Below are 19,695 nucleotides of genomic sequence, written 5' to 3'. Positions count from 1 at the left end.
GGACTAAAATCTCAGGAAAGAAAAGGTCCCCATGGACGTGGGATGGGACAAACATATTTTCATCCTTGGACTCTCCATAGCTTCTGTCACGGCGTGCCTGTCCTGCTTGACCCCAATGTTCACTCACAAGTGCCCAAGACAGACACTGTTCCCCTCCCCTGCCCCCACCTGCTAATGTGGCAGGCAGGCCTAAGCATCTGCTGGGTTAAGAAGAAAAGCTAAAGGTGGATGGACGCAAGGGCTTGACCAGTTATCAAGTGCCGACAGACTATGCGCCTCTTCCTCGGAAGCCCCAGCTGCGACCTGCGTGCAGCACAGGGCAAAGCCCCTGGGTGCTGGCTCTGCGGGCCACTGGGTGACTGAGAACCTGAAGCTGTGGGAACGCCTTCCTAACTTCCTGGGGTTGAAGAGCACAGTCTAGCGGAAAGGAACCGCACTAAGGGACGCACACCCCTAAGACTATCTCGACTATCTCTTCCATTCATTTCTTTCCTCTCTCCACAGCTCTAGTTAGCTTTCCCAGCCAACCTGACACAGCCTAGAGTTAGGAGAGATGAAAGCCTTGAAAAGGAGCTGCCTAAATCAGACTGGCCGGTGGGCATGGGTAAGGGACTGTCTTGGTGAAGAAGGGCCCAGTCCCCGGGAGGCAGCACCGGCATGGGCAGGTGGTCCCACATTATGTGTGTAAAGAGGTACGCTGAGCGTGAACCCACGTGAGTCAACAAGGAGCCACCCTCCACAGTGTCTGCTGTGCCTTCCTGGTGAGGAATTCCCTGGCAAAGAATAACATTGCAGAAGAGCAAACATCCCTGCCTCCAGGTTCCTTCCTTCCTTCCTTCCATGATAGATGATGACGTGGAAGTGTAAGACAAAATAACCCTTTGCTCCTGCCATGCCCCCCACCCCCTGCCCCAAGTTGCTTTTGGTTTGAGTGTTTTATCACAAACAGGAAACTAAGATATCCACTAAGCACTGCAAAGATATCAGATAATAGTCTAAATACCAAGACTGCAACTTTCTTTTACTTATTTATTTACATTCCAAATGCCTCTCCCCCTCCCAGTCTCTCACTCACCGAGTCCCCCCCCCCACACCCCGTTCCCTTCTCTTCTAAGAAGATATGCTCCCACCCTGGAGCATCAAAGTCTCCCACTGAGGCCAGACAGGACAGCCATGGAGACTGATCAGCCTGTCATGTGCCGAGGGGACTCAATGCTCTTTAGCTGATGGCTCAGAGACTGCCACTTTCAAAGTCAAAGACAAGGAAGGTCTTTGCTCGCCTAGACCTCACGTTCTAGGGAAAAGAACAAGATGCTAAGGAAAAAAAAAAAAAAAAAAGGAGTTGCTTCATTGCCCCACCCCGGCATGGCCCAGTGTCTGGTGGATGCCTGCCAGGTCTCATGGGAGACCCCCTGCGGTGCAGTCTGCACCGTCTCCCCCTGCTGTTGCTACAGCACCCACACATGCTAGCTTCTAATCACAACAGAGTATGCTTTGGGTGGTTGTTATGGCCTCCAGGAGGACTCTCAAGGCTGTGCTCTGGGAAAGGTTTAGGGCTGCTGGATCCCCAGAGCCTATGACCAACCAACAGACCTCAGGCTCCTCTGGCAACAACACTGACGCTGAGGGGCTCCTGCGGGAGGGCCACTGGCCGTGCTTTTTTCGGGTTGTGTTCAATTCTGTCAGAGCCCTCCGGACTCAGCTGATCGCTGGTGGTAGATTTCCATGTTATTTAGGGCACCGAAGTCCCACAGTCTTGACACAAACTTAAAATTAGAAATGCATTAAATATAGGGAAGAAGGAAGGTCATTCAGAAAAGGCAGCCTTCTGGGAGAGCTGCAGGACAAAGACACCCTGGGAACTTCCAGGTTCATTAATGGGTTTTACACAGCATTCAAGTGGTATTTCTCCTTCAGAAATAACACGGTGGAGAGCGTCGGGGACAGGCTCAATCCTCTGCTAACACGGCCGAACGAGTGACTCGGCAAACTAAAAATAGCTCCTTTCCCACTCGTTCTGACAGATCTCACTTTGACCCTGTGCGCAGGTTGATCCTCTGCAGCTTTTGTCCTGCAGAAAAAGGAGGGCTGGCGATCCTTGGGCCACACACTGACCCCATCTCTGACCCAAGTCTTGTTTAATTCCACGGCTCCTGCTCCCGCGGCTGTGTGCGCACACGCACGTGCATGTGTGTGCTGAGAGCCGGCGCTCCTCAACCAAACGTGGGCAGAATTTAAACCAGGAACATGACTCAGGGATGTGAGTGCAGGCTGAGCCCAGGCAAGCCCCCGGAAACACTGACAATCAGGTCATTTGTCTTGGCTCTTCTCCTACCTCCCAGCAGGCCTCTCTGGGCCCCAGCGTTCTTGATTGTAAATGGAAATAATCATTCCTCTTGAGGCCTATTTCACAGCACCACACTAGGATCAAACGCGACAACGTATGAACGTGCTTTGTCTTTGCCGCTGTGCTGGGGAACGGGACAGGTCAGGCAGGCAGCCACACTGGGGAGCTCGGCTCAGGCGTAGGAAGGAGCAAGCGGTGCGGCCCACGGTACCCTCGGGCTCACCTCAGCAAAGCGTGCGGTATCTTTGCTATACACCACCCAGTCAAACAACAGTTCCTTTTTGCTAGTGTCCTTGGGATTATCATCCCATCTTCACCGCTTCCTTGTATCTAACCCTACCTCACGTCTTAGCCCGTGAGTGCCATGTTTACTCAGGCAATAGAAGCTCTTTGAAGACCAATGCTTATGGAGTCAACAAGGGAAAGGACAAGACGAGATCCAGAAAAGATAAATGTCAGGGTGGGGAAGGTGGGATGCTACTCGCAAAAAGCAGCAGAGGGAGGCTGACCAGGAATCCAGAACGGCAGGGCCCTGAGGTCTGCACAGGGAGAACCACAAACCACTGGCAAGGGGGCTCTCGGTAGGCCAGGAAGAGACAGCCAGTGTCCGAGAACAGAGCAGGCGCCCCTCTGACATCAGCACTGGCAACAGGGCCTTCGGTCTAACTGGACCAGAAACAACGACAGAAGACAAAGCAAGCCAATCGGTTCTGAGGCCCTGAACTTCTGAACTAACTAGCATTCCCAGGCTGTCAGGAAATCAGGTCGTGGCTTGGAATTTGTGACCTGGGCTTCGAAACGGAGGAACACCAGGGGCCAGAGTCATCATGAGCTTCAGTCAAGAAATAAGAATGAGAGATGAGACTCTTAGATCCACAAAACCTGTCAGAATCATCTGGGCCAACCCACATCCTAGTAAGCTAGAACACAGGAGGAAAGAGGCTTACCCAAATTCATGTCAGGGGAAACTCAGAGGCTGGTTTTATCAAGGACAAGCCAGGTTATCAACTCCAGCTGCCTGGGGACTTCGGAGAGCTCCCTGGGCACCCACCAAACAGGACTGTACCCTGGGGTGCACGTCGGAGCCAGCGCCCATGGGAAATGTGCAATAGCCCACTTGGAGCTCAGGAAGCAAAAGTCACCGTGACACGTGCTCCCAGTCATGGGCGACAAGGCTGGCCACACACTCTGTGCACACACACACACGAGCGTGGCCATGAGTCCTGATCACTGTGTGACCCCAGGAATTGCCCAAAGGACTCTAAAGAGAAGCCAAGTGTGAAAACTGCTAGTGCAGGAGACACACAGCCTTCGCCACTGTGGGGCTGTTGCAGAAAGATCACCGGGGCTGTAATCTCAGTAACTCCGTCCCCGGATGAGACATGGCTCACAATAAAAGAACCAAGGCTCCCAGGGCATTAGAGACTCTGCCACCCAGACCTCAGAAAGCCTCCTGCAGGAAAGGGCACCTGTTAGAAGGGAGGCACTTCACCTGAAGGAAAGGGAGGGGAGTGTCACCCGCGCCTGGCATTCTGGCCCACTTCTAGCTCCTCTCTCAGGGCTTTGCACTCTTTTTTTGTTTAGTTGTTTGGTTGGTTGATTCGGTTTGGTTTTTATTTTTCAAGACAGGGTTTCTCTGTGTAGCCCTGGCTGTCCTGGAACTCACTCTGTAGACCAGGCTGGTCTTGAACTCAGAAATCCGCCTGCCTCTGCCTCCCAAGTGCTGGGATTACAGGCGTGCGCCACCACCGCCCAGCAAGCTTTGCACTCTTCTTCACAAAGCTTTGAGTATCACATGCACACAGGTTCACGATGAAGATGGAGGCGCATCTGCCAAGCACCCAGCAGACCAGCCCAGGAGAATCTCCAGCAACTCTGTATTCCTGTGTCCTTCTCGTTCACCTGAAGGAAGGTCACACTACTGTTCAGCTCCACCAGCCTGTGCTTTCCCTTCCGATGGGACTCTTGTTCTAGATCCTTCTCTGCAGATGTTCTAAGGTCTCAGCACAGACAGCTCATTCCCTCCTTTCCTTATGTCTTGGACATGGAAAGGCAATTTTGTTTTGTTTTGTTTCGAGACAGGGTTTCTCTGTGTAGCTCTAGCTATCCTGGAACTCACTCTGTAGACCAGGCCAGCCTCGAACTCAGAAGTTTGCCTGCCTTTGCCTCCCAAGTGCTGGGATTAAAGACATGAGCCACCACCACCCAGCAGAAAGGCAATTTATAGGAATTAGAGGCAGAGGTCAGCTGTGTGTGCCACACTCAGGTCCCTGAAGTTGAGGAATTGTCAGCTTACTCCAGGGTGTCCGTGCCTCTCCACACGTCCTGTATCCCCACCTAGTCCCAGCCCCTGTCTAGTGGCATCTACCTTAGTATGGCTTTTGTCTTCTCCAAGGCAAGTTCACCCCAAACTTATAAGCTAGTGGCAGCCTGCCAGCCTTGCTCTTCCCGGGCCTCTGACAAACAGATGCTGAAGAAGGCAGACTCGGGCATCGGGCATCGACAGCAAACTACACCCAACACAGTGTACAGTGTACTAGCACATGGCAGCCTGGAGTCTGAACATGCGGAGACACCCGAGGATGCACGTCAGCCCCAGAGGCTGGAGCAGGGAAGGAGGAGCGCTCCAAATGCAGCTACTGGGAGGAGGTGGTTCCAAGCCCACTCCTCATCTGTTGGGCGTGGTGGGGCAGGCCTGTATTCTCAGCTCCTTAAGGCCAAGGCAGGAGGTTCATGAATTCAAGGCCTGTCTAGGTCACAGAGAGAATTCAAGGCCATTCAGGGAAATTCAGTGAGAACCTATCAAAATAAAAAGTGCAAAACAGAGCTCCCCGTAGAGTACCTGCCTAGCATGTGCACGCACAAGGCCCTGGGTTCAAGCCTAGTACTTGCACCCGGTCATGTCGGAGCAGGTTCACAGGACACATGTGTGTACTGTCTGTGCCTGCAGCAGTGTGGCACGCTGGGCCAACACAGATCACTGAATGCTTCTTGCAGAAGTCAATGTAACCAACTGCTACCAAATCCCGCTGCCCCCCAGAGAAGTATGTATGCTCTCCGCTATCCTCACCACCTCCCCGTGTAATATGCCAAGTCTCCCTAAGGAATTATGACCCATATCTTGCCAACAGAACCAGAGACAGAGCAATGGACCAGGCTCCTGTGTCTCTGCTGCAATGCCACCCAAAGTTTCAAATGGCACAGAAAGGACGGGAATGCTAAAGACAATTACACTATTACACAATTACATCAGGCTCTCTACAACTGATCTCACTACACAGAAGGGATTAATACTCCATTCCTTCAATCGTGCATTAGCAGAGCCAAATAGAACCAAGAGGAATACAGTAGACATCATAAAGACTCTCATGGCTGCTACCCTTGAACTCATCGCCAAGAGTCTAAAAGAAGCAGCTGGATGGGCTCTGGTTGCTTAATTCAGTGGCAGTGATACAAACAAATAAAGACATGCATGGTCACACACGTGTCAGAGCACATGATGGAAGTTGGAGGACAACTTAAGGGAGTCGGGTCTCTCCTTCCATTCTGTTGGTCCCAGGGATAAAACTCAAGTCAACAGGCTTGGTGGCACAGGCTTGGTGGCACAGGCTTGGTGGCACAGGCTTGGTGGCAGGCTTTTTTACCCGCAGAGCCATCTCTGCTGGCTCCGCAGTCATTTTACATGGTTATTTTAAGACCAAGAGGAAATAAAACAGCACTTGTAATAAACAAAGGCTGAAACAAATCACAACTACTACCTCTGACCTTTGACAAGTATGCGCTCCTGTGTATGCGGGAAGAGCGTGCTGGGGCTGGGGCGGGAGGTGGAAGCGGCTTATTCTCATGCTGCGGACATACTGCCTCGCGGCACAGAGGAAGAAGGGCTCAGGAGAATGAGGATTAGGACATGAACCGGAAACATCCTGCGAACCAGGAAGGAGGTAGCCAGGTGGCCCTGGGGAAGGGAAGCCCTCCAGGTGTGGAGAGGCTTGTAATTAGCCTCTTGCTAATTACAGAAGTCTTACAAGCTTATTAATTTTTTTCTGACAGACTCTGAATGAAGACTGAATTCCTTCATTAAACTAACTCCAGTCCAGAGACACGGCTCCTGCTGCCCGTTCTTCTAAAACCCCTAGCCTTTCTTTAAGAAGAAACGAAAAGACTCAGTGAAGTAAAATTCAGTGACAGAAACATACCCCCCGGAGAAATTAAGATTCCTGCCTTAAACTTCAGGCCATTTCAAAGAACCAAAGGGACTTGAATAAGCAAGTGGGCCACAATGGTTTCTTCACTGGAAAATATCAACAAGGGTGCAGAATGCTTAGCTCAGTATTAAACGCCTCCTAGGTTGAGTTACAGCCGCCCCCATCCCCCACATTATTACCTCATGAGGGCTCCATGCCCCAGTCAATTTAACTGTTATGTTTTCCACACATCCTCACTTGGTATGACTCTGTTGAAGTTGTTACGTTGTTCCTGGACGTCCTCCTGTGTCCTCCAAATGCTTCAGTCCCATCCATCCCTCACGGCATACCTCAAAGTCATGCCATTCTCAAAACCCAAGCCAATCTTTCCACCATCTGAGCTCAAGCCCTCAGTCCTGCCAGTGGACCTCCCCAAATGAGTTACAGTCTGCCTTAGGCTAAAGGACAGGTGGGTAACCAAGAACCAACTTCTCTATCATAGTAAACCATTAGCTTCTTGTGAGCAAGGATCCCTTCAGACTCCTGTATAAACATATCATGACTCAGACTGGCATATAGGAAGCCCTCAGGAAATACTTCACCACAGAAAGCCTCCTCTGTGAGGCCGGGAAGGCAGCACACGGCCTCCGCAGGAAGTCTCCACTTACCTCTGCTGCTCCTGTCAGGCAATGCAGAGGCGAAGGCACACTGTCCTGCGGCCTCTGGAAGGGGAGCGATGAGTCTTGCTCTACAGGTTTCTGAGCTTCAGGAGACTCCAACCTCCTCCCCAGCTGACCATAGTCTGCTCGACCCCAGGTAAACACCTTGCCAGTTTCTGCAAACAAACAAGATCTGAATGAAGGCTATGCTCTCCAGATGTGCTCTCCAGGGTGAACAACGGTTACTAGGAAAATTGTGACTGCTTACGTCGTTATGTTCCAATCAAGGACATGAGCATTGGCCTTGAGGGGGAGGGAGGAGCAGCTCAGACCCCTTGCCTTGTAACCTTAGGAGGAGCTTAGTTCAGATCCCCAGGACCTGCGCAGAGCCAGATGAGGTAGTCCCCATTTCTAATCCCAGCCCGCCGTTGGAGAGGTAAGAGGCAGAGACAGGAGAATGCTCAGAAGCCCACAGGCTAGGCATACACAGCAGCAAACAAGGTGCTCTTTCTCAAACAAGGTAGATGACAAGGACCACCTGAGATTATTCTGTGACCAGTGAGTGCACATACACACACACACTCACACTCACATGCGCGCACACACACACACCATAGCACACATGAAACCACACTCTCACAAACATGTATGTATGCACATATAGAAATTTTTAAAAAGAAAAAAGAAAAGAAGCACGGGTCTTCATACATTCACAGAAGTGGGACTCGAGGTTTGGAGACGCTAAAAGACCCCCCAAGAGCAAGCAAGTAGAGAAGAACAGAGCCAGAACCGGAGGACAGTCTGGGGCCTGTGACATTCTTGCACAGAGATGACATCATCATGGGTAAAGGCCAACCTTGCTGGTGGCTCACCCACTCTCCCAGTCCCACCACCCTCTATCTCCACTCTCCTGCCTCCTATGCAATCCAGGGGCCTTGTATCCTGAGTGAAGTTGCACTCCTCACGTCTCCTAGGGCTTTCCCTCCAACTCTATGCTGGTTCCTCGTTTGCCCCTCCTGGTAACAGAAGGAGTCCTCCTTTACCCAAAGGAGCAATCCTGATAGTCCAAGGCGAGTGTGTCTGTGTGATAGAAGAAAGGGAGAGAGGAGAAAATTGTAAAATGCCGTTAGGAGCCAGAGATGCATTCGGTTCCCCAGCACCATGTGGGAAGCTAGCCAGTGCTGCAGATGACAGAAGAAAATGAGGTTTGGAAAAGGAGCAATGGCCTTTCGTTCCCCAGATAAGAGAGATGTTGCCAAATCCATTCGCTTCTACCAAGCGCTGCCTTCATTATCCTAACATCCGATGAGGCATAGATTATTAACAGATTCTCTGCAGTAAATATGCATAGCCATGTGCGCCATGTAAATTCTTGATCTGTGTTTATTTCAACAAAGAAAAACTCTGCTTAAGAAACAAAACACCAAGTAATGCATATTAAATCCAAGACAAAGATACTATGTTTGGTATCAAAGCTTCATCTGGCCCTACACGAAACATATGGCTTCCCGTGTCAGTTAAGAAACAGCAGAGATGACGGGGGAAATGTCAGAAGACCACAAACATATGGGGCTCTGCAGGGATGAATTCCTAGGTTCAGCCTGCTGGTAGACACTGAGGCAGATACACAGACATCTCACTTCCAGGCCTCCTAGGAGAGGGAACTGCGCTGGTCTGAACAGGAATGGCCCTCATAGGCTTACATATTTGAACCCTTGGTCACCAGGGAGTGGCACTATTAGGAGGTGTGGACTTGTGGGAGTAGGTGTGGCCCTTCCTAACCCAGCAAGCTACCATCCAGCTGCTCTTCCTAGCCTGGCAGTTACAGCTCTGCTGAGTCTAGCACATGGACTGTTGGCCCTATGAACCCTTTCCTGAACCCTCAACCTCTCCAGAAACGATGAAACTGACCCCACCCCTTTGTATTCTTCAACAATAAGCTCAGAGAAGTGGCCTGCTCAGGGGCGCACAGCTACGCTGCATCTCTTCAAGTGGTCCAGACTGCGTCTGCTGCGGCTCACATCGCCGTGTGATCATGGAGCGCTCCTCCCTCAGTTAAGTAGATTGGACTGAAAACAGTCTGTGCCCAGGATACAAGGACGGCAGACATTGGCCAACTGTCCCTCTACCTAAGCTGGCTAGAATTTATAGTCAGACAGCCTTAGCAGGAGAGTTCCGAATATGAAGATGATGTGTGTACATGCATGTATGTGTGTGTTCACATATACATGTATGCATGTGAAGATATGTTGCTCTTCACATTTTTTTTTTTGAGTAACAATCTCCTATTGAACCTGGAGCTTGCCAATTTGGCTGGACAACCAGCCAGCAAGCCCCAGTATCCGCCTATCTCTGTCTCCACAGGCCTGGGATCACAGGCACACACAGTGGTGCCTGGCTTTTTGTGTGGAGGGGAATCAAACCCAGGACCTCATGCTTGCACAGCAAGCATCTTACTGACTGAGCCATCTTTCTGCCTCAACCCCAACCATTGCTCCTTAAAGGACGCCAGCATCCCACAGCTGGGGAGAAGTACCAAGCTGAATATCAGCAGGACCACAGAAAGAGCTGTGTTGTCATAAATGCACACTGAATCCTTTCTTTCAAATCAAGCAAAACATCTTAGAACGTTCTGCTATCGATTATTGATGTCTGAAACAGGCAAGACTGCCAGATTATGGTGCCATCATTATTACATCTCCAATAGCAATTCAGCCATTCCACTTACATAGCACTTTCCACCTTCAAAGCACTTTACAAAGATTAACTAATTAATCTTCATACTCTCTGGGGAAGCCATAGACATTCTCGAAGAGACAAGGCCAGAAATTAGGCCAACTCAACATGATGTTCAGCCTTCAGGCTCAAACCTAAGCTTAGTACACCCTCCTGTGAGTCTGTTTACACTAAAAACACTGTACACCAGAGGGCTCAGGAAGGGAGCAGCAGACCTCTCTTAAAGAGACAGTAAGGAGCAGCCTTCTAGGAAGAAAGTGCCGTCCTAAGGCACTATCCCAGTGAAGCCTCGTGGCTGTGGCATAGATTACCAGATAATGAAATTACTTGAGAAACTAAACAGTTCAATCGAATTCAAACAGCAGGTGATGCAGGTGATGGGACCAAGGTTTTTTTTTTTTTTTTTTTTTTTTTTTTTTTTTTGGGTTGGGTTGTTTTTTGTTTTTGTTTTTGTTTTTTTTTTTGGTTTTTGTTTTTTTGTTGTTTTTTTGTTTCTGTTTTTGTTTTTGTTTTTGTTGTTTTGTTGTTTTCCACTCATGTCAAAATGGACTGTTAAGATTTTTTTTTTATTATAGGACCAAGGTTTAAAGCAATAGGGCTGGAAGAGATAGCTCAGTAGTAAGGAGTACTTAGTTCCTAGCACCCACACCTGGCTAGCATTCACAACCACCTGTAAATCCAGATCCAAAGGACCTAATGCTCTCTTGTGACCTCCAGAGGAACCTGCACCATATAAAACATGTATACACACACACACACACACACTCTAAAGACTTTTTTAAAAGATGTCTGTCTTGCCCCCAAGACTGATGGTACCTCCAACAGTGACCTCAGCAGTGGGAAAGCAATGCCCTGCTCTGTATGCGACAGTGACTCCCCAGCAGGGCCAGCAGAAAGCCACACAAAACTCTGTACTCTCACTGCATTCAGCACATAGACTATGACTTTATGTCACCTGGAAGTAAAGAAAATAACCTACGTTCAAAAAAAAAAAATTCATTAATGCACAGCAGATAGGCGTGTCCCCTAAGCTGTCAAATACAAGGAGATTTAGATCACAGAGCTAAGAAATGAGCCTTTTCCAATGGAGTAAAGAATTACGTATTGCTATGATCAAAAAGTAGACATATTAATGTCATCTAAAAAGTATAGGTACTTGTCTACAGATAAATGATAAATGAGTGAGAAATGCCAAAACAGCTCAAAATGAAGTCAGCAAGTGAAAGCTAGTTCAAAGGTATAGCCACGTAGGAACCCACACGGAAGAGGCGCACAGAGGTACTGACGGGAGTGTGGTGCTGGGCCCACCCCTCAGACGTGTTAATGAGAAGAAAGAAACTATCCTAGAAACAGATACACCAGGGCCTCAGTGGGGTTGAAGTCATCAGGGAGGAGGGGAGGAGAAAGAGAAAACTTGTTAGGGTTTGACTCCACGTTAGCTGTGAAGGGGAAAGGGAGGCTGCCACACTGGGATTTCAGCATTTCATACCTGGGAGGAGGTTGGGGAGCCATTAAAAGCAGAAGTTGCAAAGATGCTAGAACAAAGGTCTCTGCTATAAAGGTCATAAGAAATGACCTCATGGTCAAGTTAGTTAACTGTCCTAGGACCTTTGGCAAACATCTTGTCAAACAGTAAATGACCTTAAGAGGGAGAGAGGTAACCAGGTACAAAGCAGGAGGGTGGGTGGCCCAACAGGGTGGTACAGGCCTTTTGATCTCAGCAGTCGGATGGCAGAGGTAGGCAGATCTATGAGTGTGAGACCAGTGTGGTCTATGTAGTGAGTTCTAGGCCAGCCCAGGCTACCCGTTGTGATCCAGTCTTAAAGCAAAGAGAAAAAGAGATGGGGAGCCCTGTGCAGGCAGGTGGGGGTGGTAAAGCCCTGTTGGACCACCCGCCTCGCCCCACCCTGTCCCACCACTGTCTCAGCCCTGGTCAGGGCACGTGCTGTGACTGCTTCCAGAAGCACGGCAATACAACGGAGCTCCTCAGAAAGAGGCACTCCTTCCAGGAAGTGGGTCCTGAAGTGACGAGAAAGATGGGTGAGAGTCACAGCCACATTTTCTCTACAGAGTCTACTTAAAAAGGGAACAGGCCATCACTGATAATAAGAACCCCACATTAGCCAAAAGAAACCCATGCATGGCTCAGGCAGAGACCAGGCCTCCCAACCCCTCTCTTCAGCCCTCTCAGTTCAAATAAATAACCAGGAAGCTACGAGACCTTCTAGAATAAGCCCATTAAAAAAAAGTCACTGTCTCTGTGACGCTCTGATTGTAATTAGCTGTTTACCAGTGACCTCTAAGTGAGTTCATGCTGAGCCCCTGGAAGGGAAGGGTGGCCTCTGCTTTTCTGTAAGCAGGACTTTTCCCTGGGCTACATCAGTGGAGATGACAGTCTGAACATTAGCCACAGGTTCCTGTGTCATGTGACTAGCTGCTTCAAGCACCTGTTGCCCTGACTTCCCCACGGAGGTCTGGAACTGGAACTGTGAGCTAAAATAAACCCTTTCTCCCCTGAGTAGCTTTTGTAATGGTATTTTATCAAAGCAAAAGAAAACAAAACTAAGAGTCACGAAGCATCATCCCCTGGGTCAGGCAAAGGGAAAGAGGGTTCAGGTGCCAGCAAGCAAGCTAAGCAGCTCCCCTCCCACGGCCCCGATGTTTCCACAGCTCCATCCTCTGTGCCGTCCTCTCTCCCAAGGTCTAGCTAAACCCCATTCATCCGGTCAACTCCTCTTCCCCTTCACGCCTAACCCAGACCAGATGTATCTGGGCAGCAACCTAGAGAAGCCCCTCAGCGCTTTAGAGCATTTATCTCAACAGAGAAATGCATGTGCCTTAGAGGAACTGTGAGGTTAATGTTTGCCTCCTCCAGAAAGCCAACCCCATGATAAGAGGAATGGGCACAGGGTTAGGATTCAAGAAGTACTGTTTACTAAGGGAATCTGTCCATCTCCCCACTCATCTCTGCTTCTCCACACAGGGCTTTGCCGACCACTGTGCCAACCATCTGCATGGCCTTACATATAACCCCTCAGTCTCCTCTGCAGAACGGTAATGACATTACCACGCCCCTCTGGCAGCCCATGGTGGTCACGGTGGTTTGAATAAGAATGTCCCCCTCATATGTTTAAATTGATTAGTCACTAGAGAGTGGAACTTTATGAAAGGATTAGAAGGATTAAGAGGTGTGGTCTTGTTGGAGGAAGTGTGTTACTTGGGGTAGCAATGGGCAGTGGGGAGGAGGGTACAGCTGTGAGGTTTAAAAGACCATGCCAAGCCCAGAGTCTGTCTCTGTCTGTCTGTCTCTGTTTGTCTGTCTGTTTCCCTCTCCCTCTCTCCCTCCCTCTCTCTGTCTGTAGCTCTCAGTCACTGCTCCAGCACTTGCCTGCCACCATGCTCCCCGCCATAATGATAATGGACTAAACCTCCAGGACTGTAAAGGCCCCCTCCTCCTCCCCCTCCCCCTCCCCCTTCCCCCCACCCCCTACACCCCGTTAAATGCTTTCTCTTATGATAGTTGCCCTGGTCATGGTGTCTCTTCACAGCAACAGAACAACAAATCAATTGCAACATGACTGAGGCAGTGGTGATATGGCAATATGACAGAGCCACTGTCACTGTTATCCTCCCAAACTGAAGAGCAAGGCCTGATCAAGGCTGCCTATGGTTGTCCCACAGCTGTCAGCAACTCATCAAGACTTCTCAGCCAACCCCACCCCTCAAGCACGGTCTTGGAGTCAACGCCACTGATGTCACAAAGAGGGACACAGGAGGCTCCAGCATAAGATTTTGGGTCTGTCTGTCTTTCTTTCCCTCCCTCCCTCCCTCCTTCCCTCCCTCCCTCCCTCCTTCCTTCCTTCCCTCCCTCCCTCCTTCTGTCCTTCTTTCCTTCCTTCTTTCCTTCCTTCCTTCCCTCCCTCCTTTCTTCCTTCCTTCCTTCTTTCCTTCCTTCTTTCCTCTCTCCTCCTCCTCTTCCTCCTTCTTTTAGATTCTACAAGACAATGATACACCTCAACTAAAACTGGGAAAACAGAAGAGACTGGAAGAGGCTGTTAGGGAGATGTAAAGCAAGGTAAGCAGGAGCGAAGAGGGGAGGAGAAAGAGTGGGAAAGGAGTGGGGGAGGTAGGGTGGGTGAAGAAAGAAGGGATGGGGAGGGAGGAAAAGAGAAGGAGGGGAGGGAGGGGGAGGGAAGAAGGAAAGAAGAGGGAGGGGGAGGGAAGAGAGGGAGGAGGAGGGAGCTTTGGTCTATGACTCATGAGACCTGAATCCTAATTCTGGCCTCAAAAAAGCTGGGTCTCTTCTAAAGCCCTACTTTTCCACCCATAAAATGAGAGGGCTCAAACAGACAACCTCTCAGACACATGTAGGTATAAAATTTCAATAATGGCGGCTAAGATTCTTCAAGGTCAAATGAGTGACGTGCTATTCAACTTTACCGACACCTTAAGACTCTGCAAGCTGATCAGTGTCATAGAATGAGACATCCTCTCTAATTCCAAAGGCCGTCTGTATAGCAAATAAACCAAATAAAAATTGAGAGTTAACGATAAATCCTAATTTTAGTAAAGATTTCCTGTATTTCCAAAGTCACATTAGGAATGATATCACATAAGAAAGGTTAAAATAAGAAGACAACTTTCATTTGTGGTTTTCTCAACTACAAAGGCAAGGGAGCCCGGCAAAGAACACCTGGGAGAATCTAGTTATCCTGGGTAGACTCTCATCCGGGGCTACAGCTGTTGACAGAGCTCTTGCTTAGCGTACATAGAGCCCTGGGTTTGATCCCCTCAACACATAAAAACAGGGCATGCCTGTAATTCCAATACATAATCCCAGCACAAGGGAACACAAGGGAAACAGGCAGTCTTCAGAGCCATTCCATGCTACACAGCGGTTTTAACCAGCCTGGGACACCCATGGCTCTCACTGACTCTGGGGCTCTATTTTGGCGATACTGATCTGTGTGACTACCACTTTAAGTCACACGGGTTAAATGGCCTACTCAAAATCACACAGCTAGCATGTGGGACAGCATCAGGAATACCAAAGCAAGCATTCTGAAGGCCCTTACCCTCGCCCTCGCCCTTGCCCTCACCATACAGACTGTCACACTTACTCCACAGAAGTGCTCAATGAGTAGATAGAGCCTCAGATTTGAGGTGGGAAAATAAAAACTCCAGGGAGAGGCTTGATCCTAGACCCTGAGCCAGCACCTGTCTTAGCAATAAGAGGATGGGACTCAGTCACCTGGCAGCAAAGGCAGCTTTCTTAGTCACTGTCCTATAGAGGACACACAGGCCGTCTGACCCTAGCCTCCCTGTTCATTTAGGCACACAGCCTCTTCCTCAGGCTATTCAGGGTTCCCAAAGACATACCTGGGCTAGAGGCCCAGAGAACGCCAGACTATGGCGTAATCTTCACTCTTAGCCCACATGACAGAGCTCTGAGTCCTACAATACACAGGCACTACAGAAAGCTAATTTGTTTTCACCACTGGCTTTAGTAGTATTCGAGTTGAACCAGACTGAGCTGCAGGCCCAACAGCCATACACACAGTCCCAAACAAAAACAAGAAGAGCAAAACTTCAAATCCGTGGAAGGCCACTGAGAAACCCCCAGTCCCAACTCATTTAGTAGCTGGCCTTCTGGTCTGGTTTGAATGTGCAGTGTCCCTAAGACTTGTATTTGTGCATCCTGACGCACAGAGATGTAACCGTGCTGAGAGCTTCCCGCAGTACAGACCCAGCCACGTCAGGCACCGTGCCGTCCCCCACTGTGATGAGCTGTGGTCCCTGAAGGCTGACACAGAATAAACACTCGGTCCCAAGTGCTGCTCTGAACACAGACAAAATTCCCTCCCCTCTCGGAGCTCTCATTCCAATGGTAGAGAGACAGTTAAGCCCACAAACATAGTATGGGGAATTGTTTAATGAACCTCTCGGAAATAATGTGGGAACAGAGAACAGGTAGCATGAGGAGACCCAGACCAGCCCCGGCTTCTGGCGCACACCTGAGCTTCTCTACAACAAACCACATTTTCTGCCCTCCCTCCCTCCCTACCCGTCTCCCTCCCTCCTTCTCCTACCCCTCTTCCTCCTCTTCCTCCTCATTTCTTCAAAAACTACTGGTCTAGCTGGCATAAACACCATGAATGTTTGTAGTGTATCACATGATGTTTGGCACATGTATACATTCTGTAGTGTTCGAATGCCACCTTTCTTTAAGGAAGAACCCTAAACTTGAAGGCCTCAGCCAGCCCACACGGAAGCAATGATTACCCCTCCGGCCAAGATAAGAGGCAGCAAGAGCTGCACACCTTTAAACCCAGCACTTAGGAGGCGGAGGCAGGTGGATTTCTGAGTTCAAGGCCAGCCTGGTCTACAGAGTGAGTTCCAGGACAGCCAGAGTTATACAGAGAAACCCTGTCTCGAAAAAAAACAAAAAACAAACAAAACAACAACAACAAAAAAGGCAGCCATAAACACTAATGCACTTAGCAAAGTCCAAACACAGTATATGTGTCAGAGACACTGTGATTATTATTTTCTGAAGCCAAAAAGCCATGAGGCCTGTTCTGAAGAACTCAGGCTTTATGATGTCTTTTCCGGGTCCTTGGACTGCTGACCCTTGAGGGTCCAGGGTACTGGATCCAACAGCACATGAGCCTGGTGGTCACACCTGGAAGCCACTTAGCACCCTACGAAATTGCCCTGATCGAGGCCAGTGCCTCTGCGGATGTTTCCCAACTCATTCCATATTCAAACACCACTGCCTCTTCCAACACTTTTAGATTCTTATTAATAACACTTTAAAATGTAGATTGCTGCCTAATCTTAGCTGTGTAATTAAAAAAAAATAATATCTTGCCTCTCTCCCTCCCAACATGAAAGGAAACTATACCCTCAGGGCTTCTGCAGCTTAGAATCACACCCTGAACAAAGCAGGGGGGCGGGAGGGAGGCACGGGCTGGGGGAGGGGCGTGAAGTGCGACAAGGCAGGGACTGAGGCTCAGCACTGCAGGGACTGAGGCTCAGCACTGGACTCTAGAGGAAAAGAAGCTGAGGCTAAGGGAGGGGAGGAGCCTCCAAGGACACAAGGACTCCAGGACTCTAGTCTGCTACTCCCCACTAACTAGGAAGACAGACGGGGAGAAGGCTTTGGAGAACAGGTGTGGGACCCACGTCACTGACTCCACACTGAGAACAGAACCCTGCAATGGGCTCGTGAGTCTCAAGGGCTCATGGGTGCAAAGCCCAAAGTTCTTTACCCTCAGGCCAGCCTCATCAACCAAAAAGGGACCTCAAAGCACTTCCTACCCAGTCACCCCAGAAAGGAAAGACATTAGTGTCCCCAAGGTCAAACAGGGCAAATCTAAGAGAAGGACCCAAACTGCCCCGAGTCCCTGTCCCCCCCCCACCCAGGGCACACACTGTTCAGACACACAGAGAGCTACAGCTGGGTGTCTCCGTGATCCCACCGCCTCCCTCGGCCGTTCCCCAGGGAAGAGCAGGAAGATGAGATCCAGCTTCCCCTCGCTGCCCATCTCCCAGAAATGGCTACTTGGGAGCTTCAGAGCCTGCACAATGCAAAGACACACACCCTCCCCTTAAGCCTTCCCTAGATCTCCTCTCCAGACCTAGGCATGCTCCCAACCCTGGGTATCACCTTCAGTTTTTGTTCATTAGAAATACTTTATCAGCAGTTTCCATCTCTGAAGTTTAAAAAAAAAAAAAGTGAGAGAGATGGAAAGAAAAAAGAAGGCCAAGAACTGTGCCCAGCTGCCAGGGAGGCCATTGTCTCCGCTAATGACAGGGACACACGGTACCACAGCTGAAGGCTGGAGCTGGGAGACTGCGGCCTGCGAGCAGCCCCCAGGCATGGCTGGGCATGCAGAAAGGAGCTGGTGGTCTGCCAGCGAAAGTTCCAGCAGCTGGCCACGGACACACATCTCTCCATACAGACCAGCCTGGGGCCTCCTAGACCAGGACAAAGGACAAAACCGGCTAGAGGCAGTGAGCATTGTACAGCACACCCAGAAGGTGAGGGAGCCAGCCTCTCACCTCTGAGAACTCGAGACTCTCCCCTAGATACGGCATCTATACCCTCAGCTACCCCGAAGCAGCTGGCCTTCTGTAAATGAGAGGCCTAGTTAGGAGCTTCCTATGGGGAAGACAATGGTCTTGTCCATTCTTTGAGTGGGTAGAATTCATCGAGGCAAGAGCAGAAAGGGGCAAGAGCCCACCCTGGGGTGCTGATTTATGAGCAGCAGTGAGACCCCTGTGGACATGACTTCAGATGGTGCTTCTTTCCGTTATTCCAACCCCTGCCCTGAGAAACTATGCCATGTTCTCTGAGAGAGGTGAGTGTAAAAGATGCAGTACGTGCCTACCAGAGAGGCTCACGGACCGACAGTGTCACATTCTCCCATCTCCCTTAAGGACCCAGAAAAGAGGGAGAGTCACATGCTGCACTGTCAGGGGCGTGGGGACTTGGGGCAGCAATGAGCGTCACCAGAGGGGGCCACTGAGCACCCACTGTATTTAAGGATCTCAGTAGCCTTGGGGCCCTAGTCATTTCAAGGACGGACTTGGGAGAGGCTGGGTTAGAGGCCCACTGCGGAGCGTGTGGGTAGTGTGGCAATCCCAGGGCCTGTCTAGAGGCTCATGGTGGAGCAACACAGTTTCATCTCTACCTGCTAATCCAACCGCTGCTCCGCTCCCTGTTCCCAGAATGACCCCCCTTTACCAGCACCCCACCTGCCAAGCACCTCCCAACCACTGGTGCAGCTTGTATAGAATCTGGGCACTGGTTAAGACTGCTTCACCTGGTGGTCACCTTTGGTCCCAGCAGAAGCCATTAGCAGCAGAGCTGTGGTGGCCTCTTTAGAGCGGACTTTTCCGTGCCTGCGGACTGGGCCTGAGAGAGGCACCTGCTGTTTGGGAGTCTTCCTGTCACAGGCTGGGTTCCAACCAAATCAGCAAGGCCCTGTGACTGTGGGCCATCTGCCAGGACCCGGAAACAGCGCTGTTACATAAGAGGCTGGGATAATGAAGTTTATTAAACTAGGTTCTTCCTCCAGAAACTAGACAAAGCATCTGAAGCCTTTGTAAGGGGCAATGTGGGGAGTAGAGAGGTGCTGGCCAGGGCCCGCCGGGGTCTGACCCTGCTTCTCCTGGCCCTTAGCTGTGAGAACATCCTTTCCCTATGTCTCTGTTTTTTTTTTCTTTTCCAATTGAAAGAAAAAAAGAAAAAGATGGGATAGAATCCAAACTCTGTATTTTCACCGAAATGGCAAATAAATAAATGACAAACAAAATAGACATTACCCCTTGGTGGTGGCAAATGGAAAGGGAGGGTGTGCCGAGAAACAGCAAAAGGTCGGAGGCCTTCCTCAACCAGGCAGGGCGGCCCAAGGGAAACTCAGGGTAAGAATGGCGGGAGTTACAAGTCTAAAGGTTCCTGCCTGTTCACACAGCCCGGCAACTATGCAGGCACTTGCGTGTCCAGCATCTTGTCTGACCCTCACAGTGGTAAAGAGGGACTCTGACAGTGACCCTCATAGTTGACGCCAAGCAAAATGAGGCCTGGTAACTAGGACAGGGGCTGCTTTCTCTGACCCTCTCTTCCATTCTTCACAGGTCAGATGGGAGTGGGCAGTACCCAACATTTCCACAAGAATTCAAGAGATGATGTAAGTAAACCCTAGCAAAATGGCTGACCTTGATAAATGAGGACCCCTTCCTCTTCAGAGAGCTTCTGAGAAAA

General features: G+C 50.0%; 1 protein-coding gene across 3 annotated transcripts in view; it reads right to left on the bottom strand.

Annotated features, from left to right (window-relative positions):
• The window catches only part of Sergef (secretion regulating guanine nucleotide exchange factor), a 200,579-nt gene that overhangs the window by 147,079 nt on the left and 33,805 nt on the right, over positions 1–19,695 (bottom strand). For all 3 annotated transcript variants that reach the window (XM_052162563.1, XM_052162572.1, XM_052162579.1), the window contains exon 9: positions 7,200–7,366. In XM_052162563.1, the coding sequence (XP_052018523.1) occupies positions 7,200–7,366 (167 nt within the window). The remainder of the gene's footprint in view (positions 1–7,199; positions 7,367–19,695) is intronic.

This window comes from Apodemus sylvaticus, chromosome 1 (genome assembly GCF_947179515.1).
Source record: "Apodemus sylvaticus chromosome 1, mApoSyl1.1, whole genome shotgun sequence".
Classification (NCBI taxonomy): Eukaryota; Metazoa; Chordata; class Mammalia; order Rodentia; family Muridae; genus Apodemus; species Apodemus sylvaticus.
The sequence above is the reverse complement of the archived record's forward strand: the minus strand, read 5'-3'. Positions and strand labels throughout refer to the sequence as shown.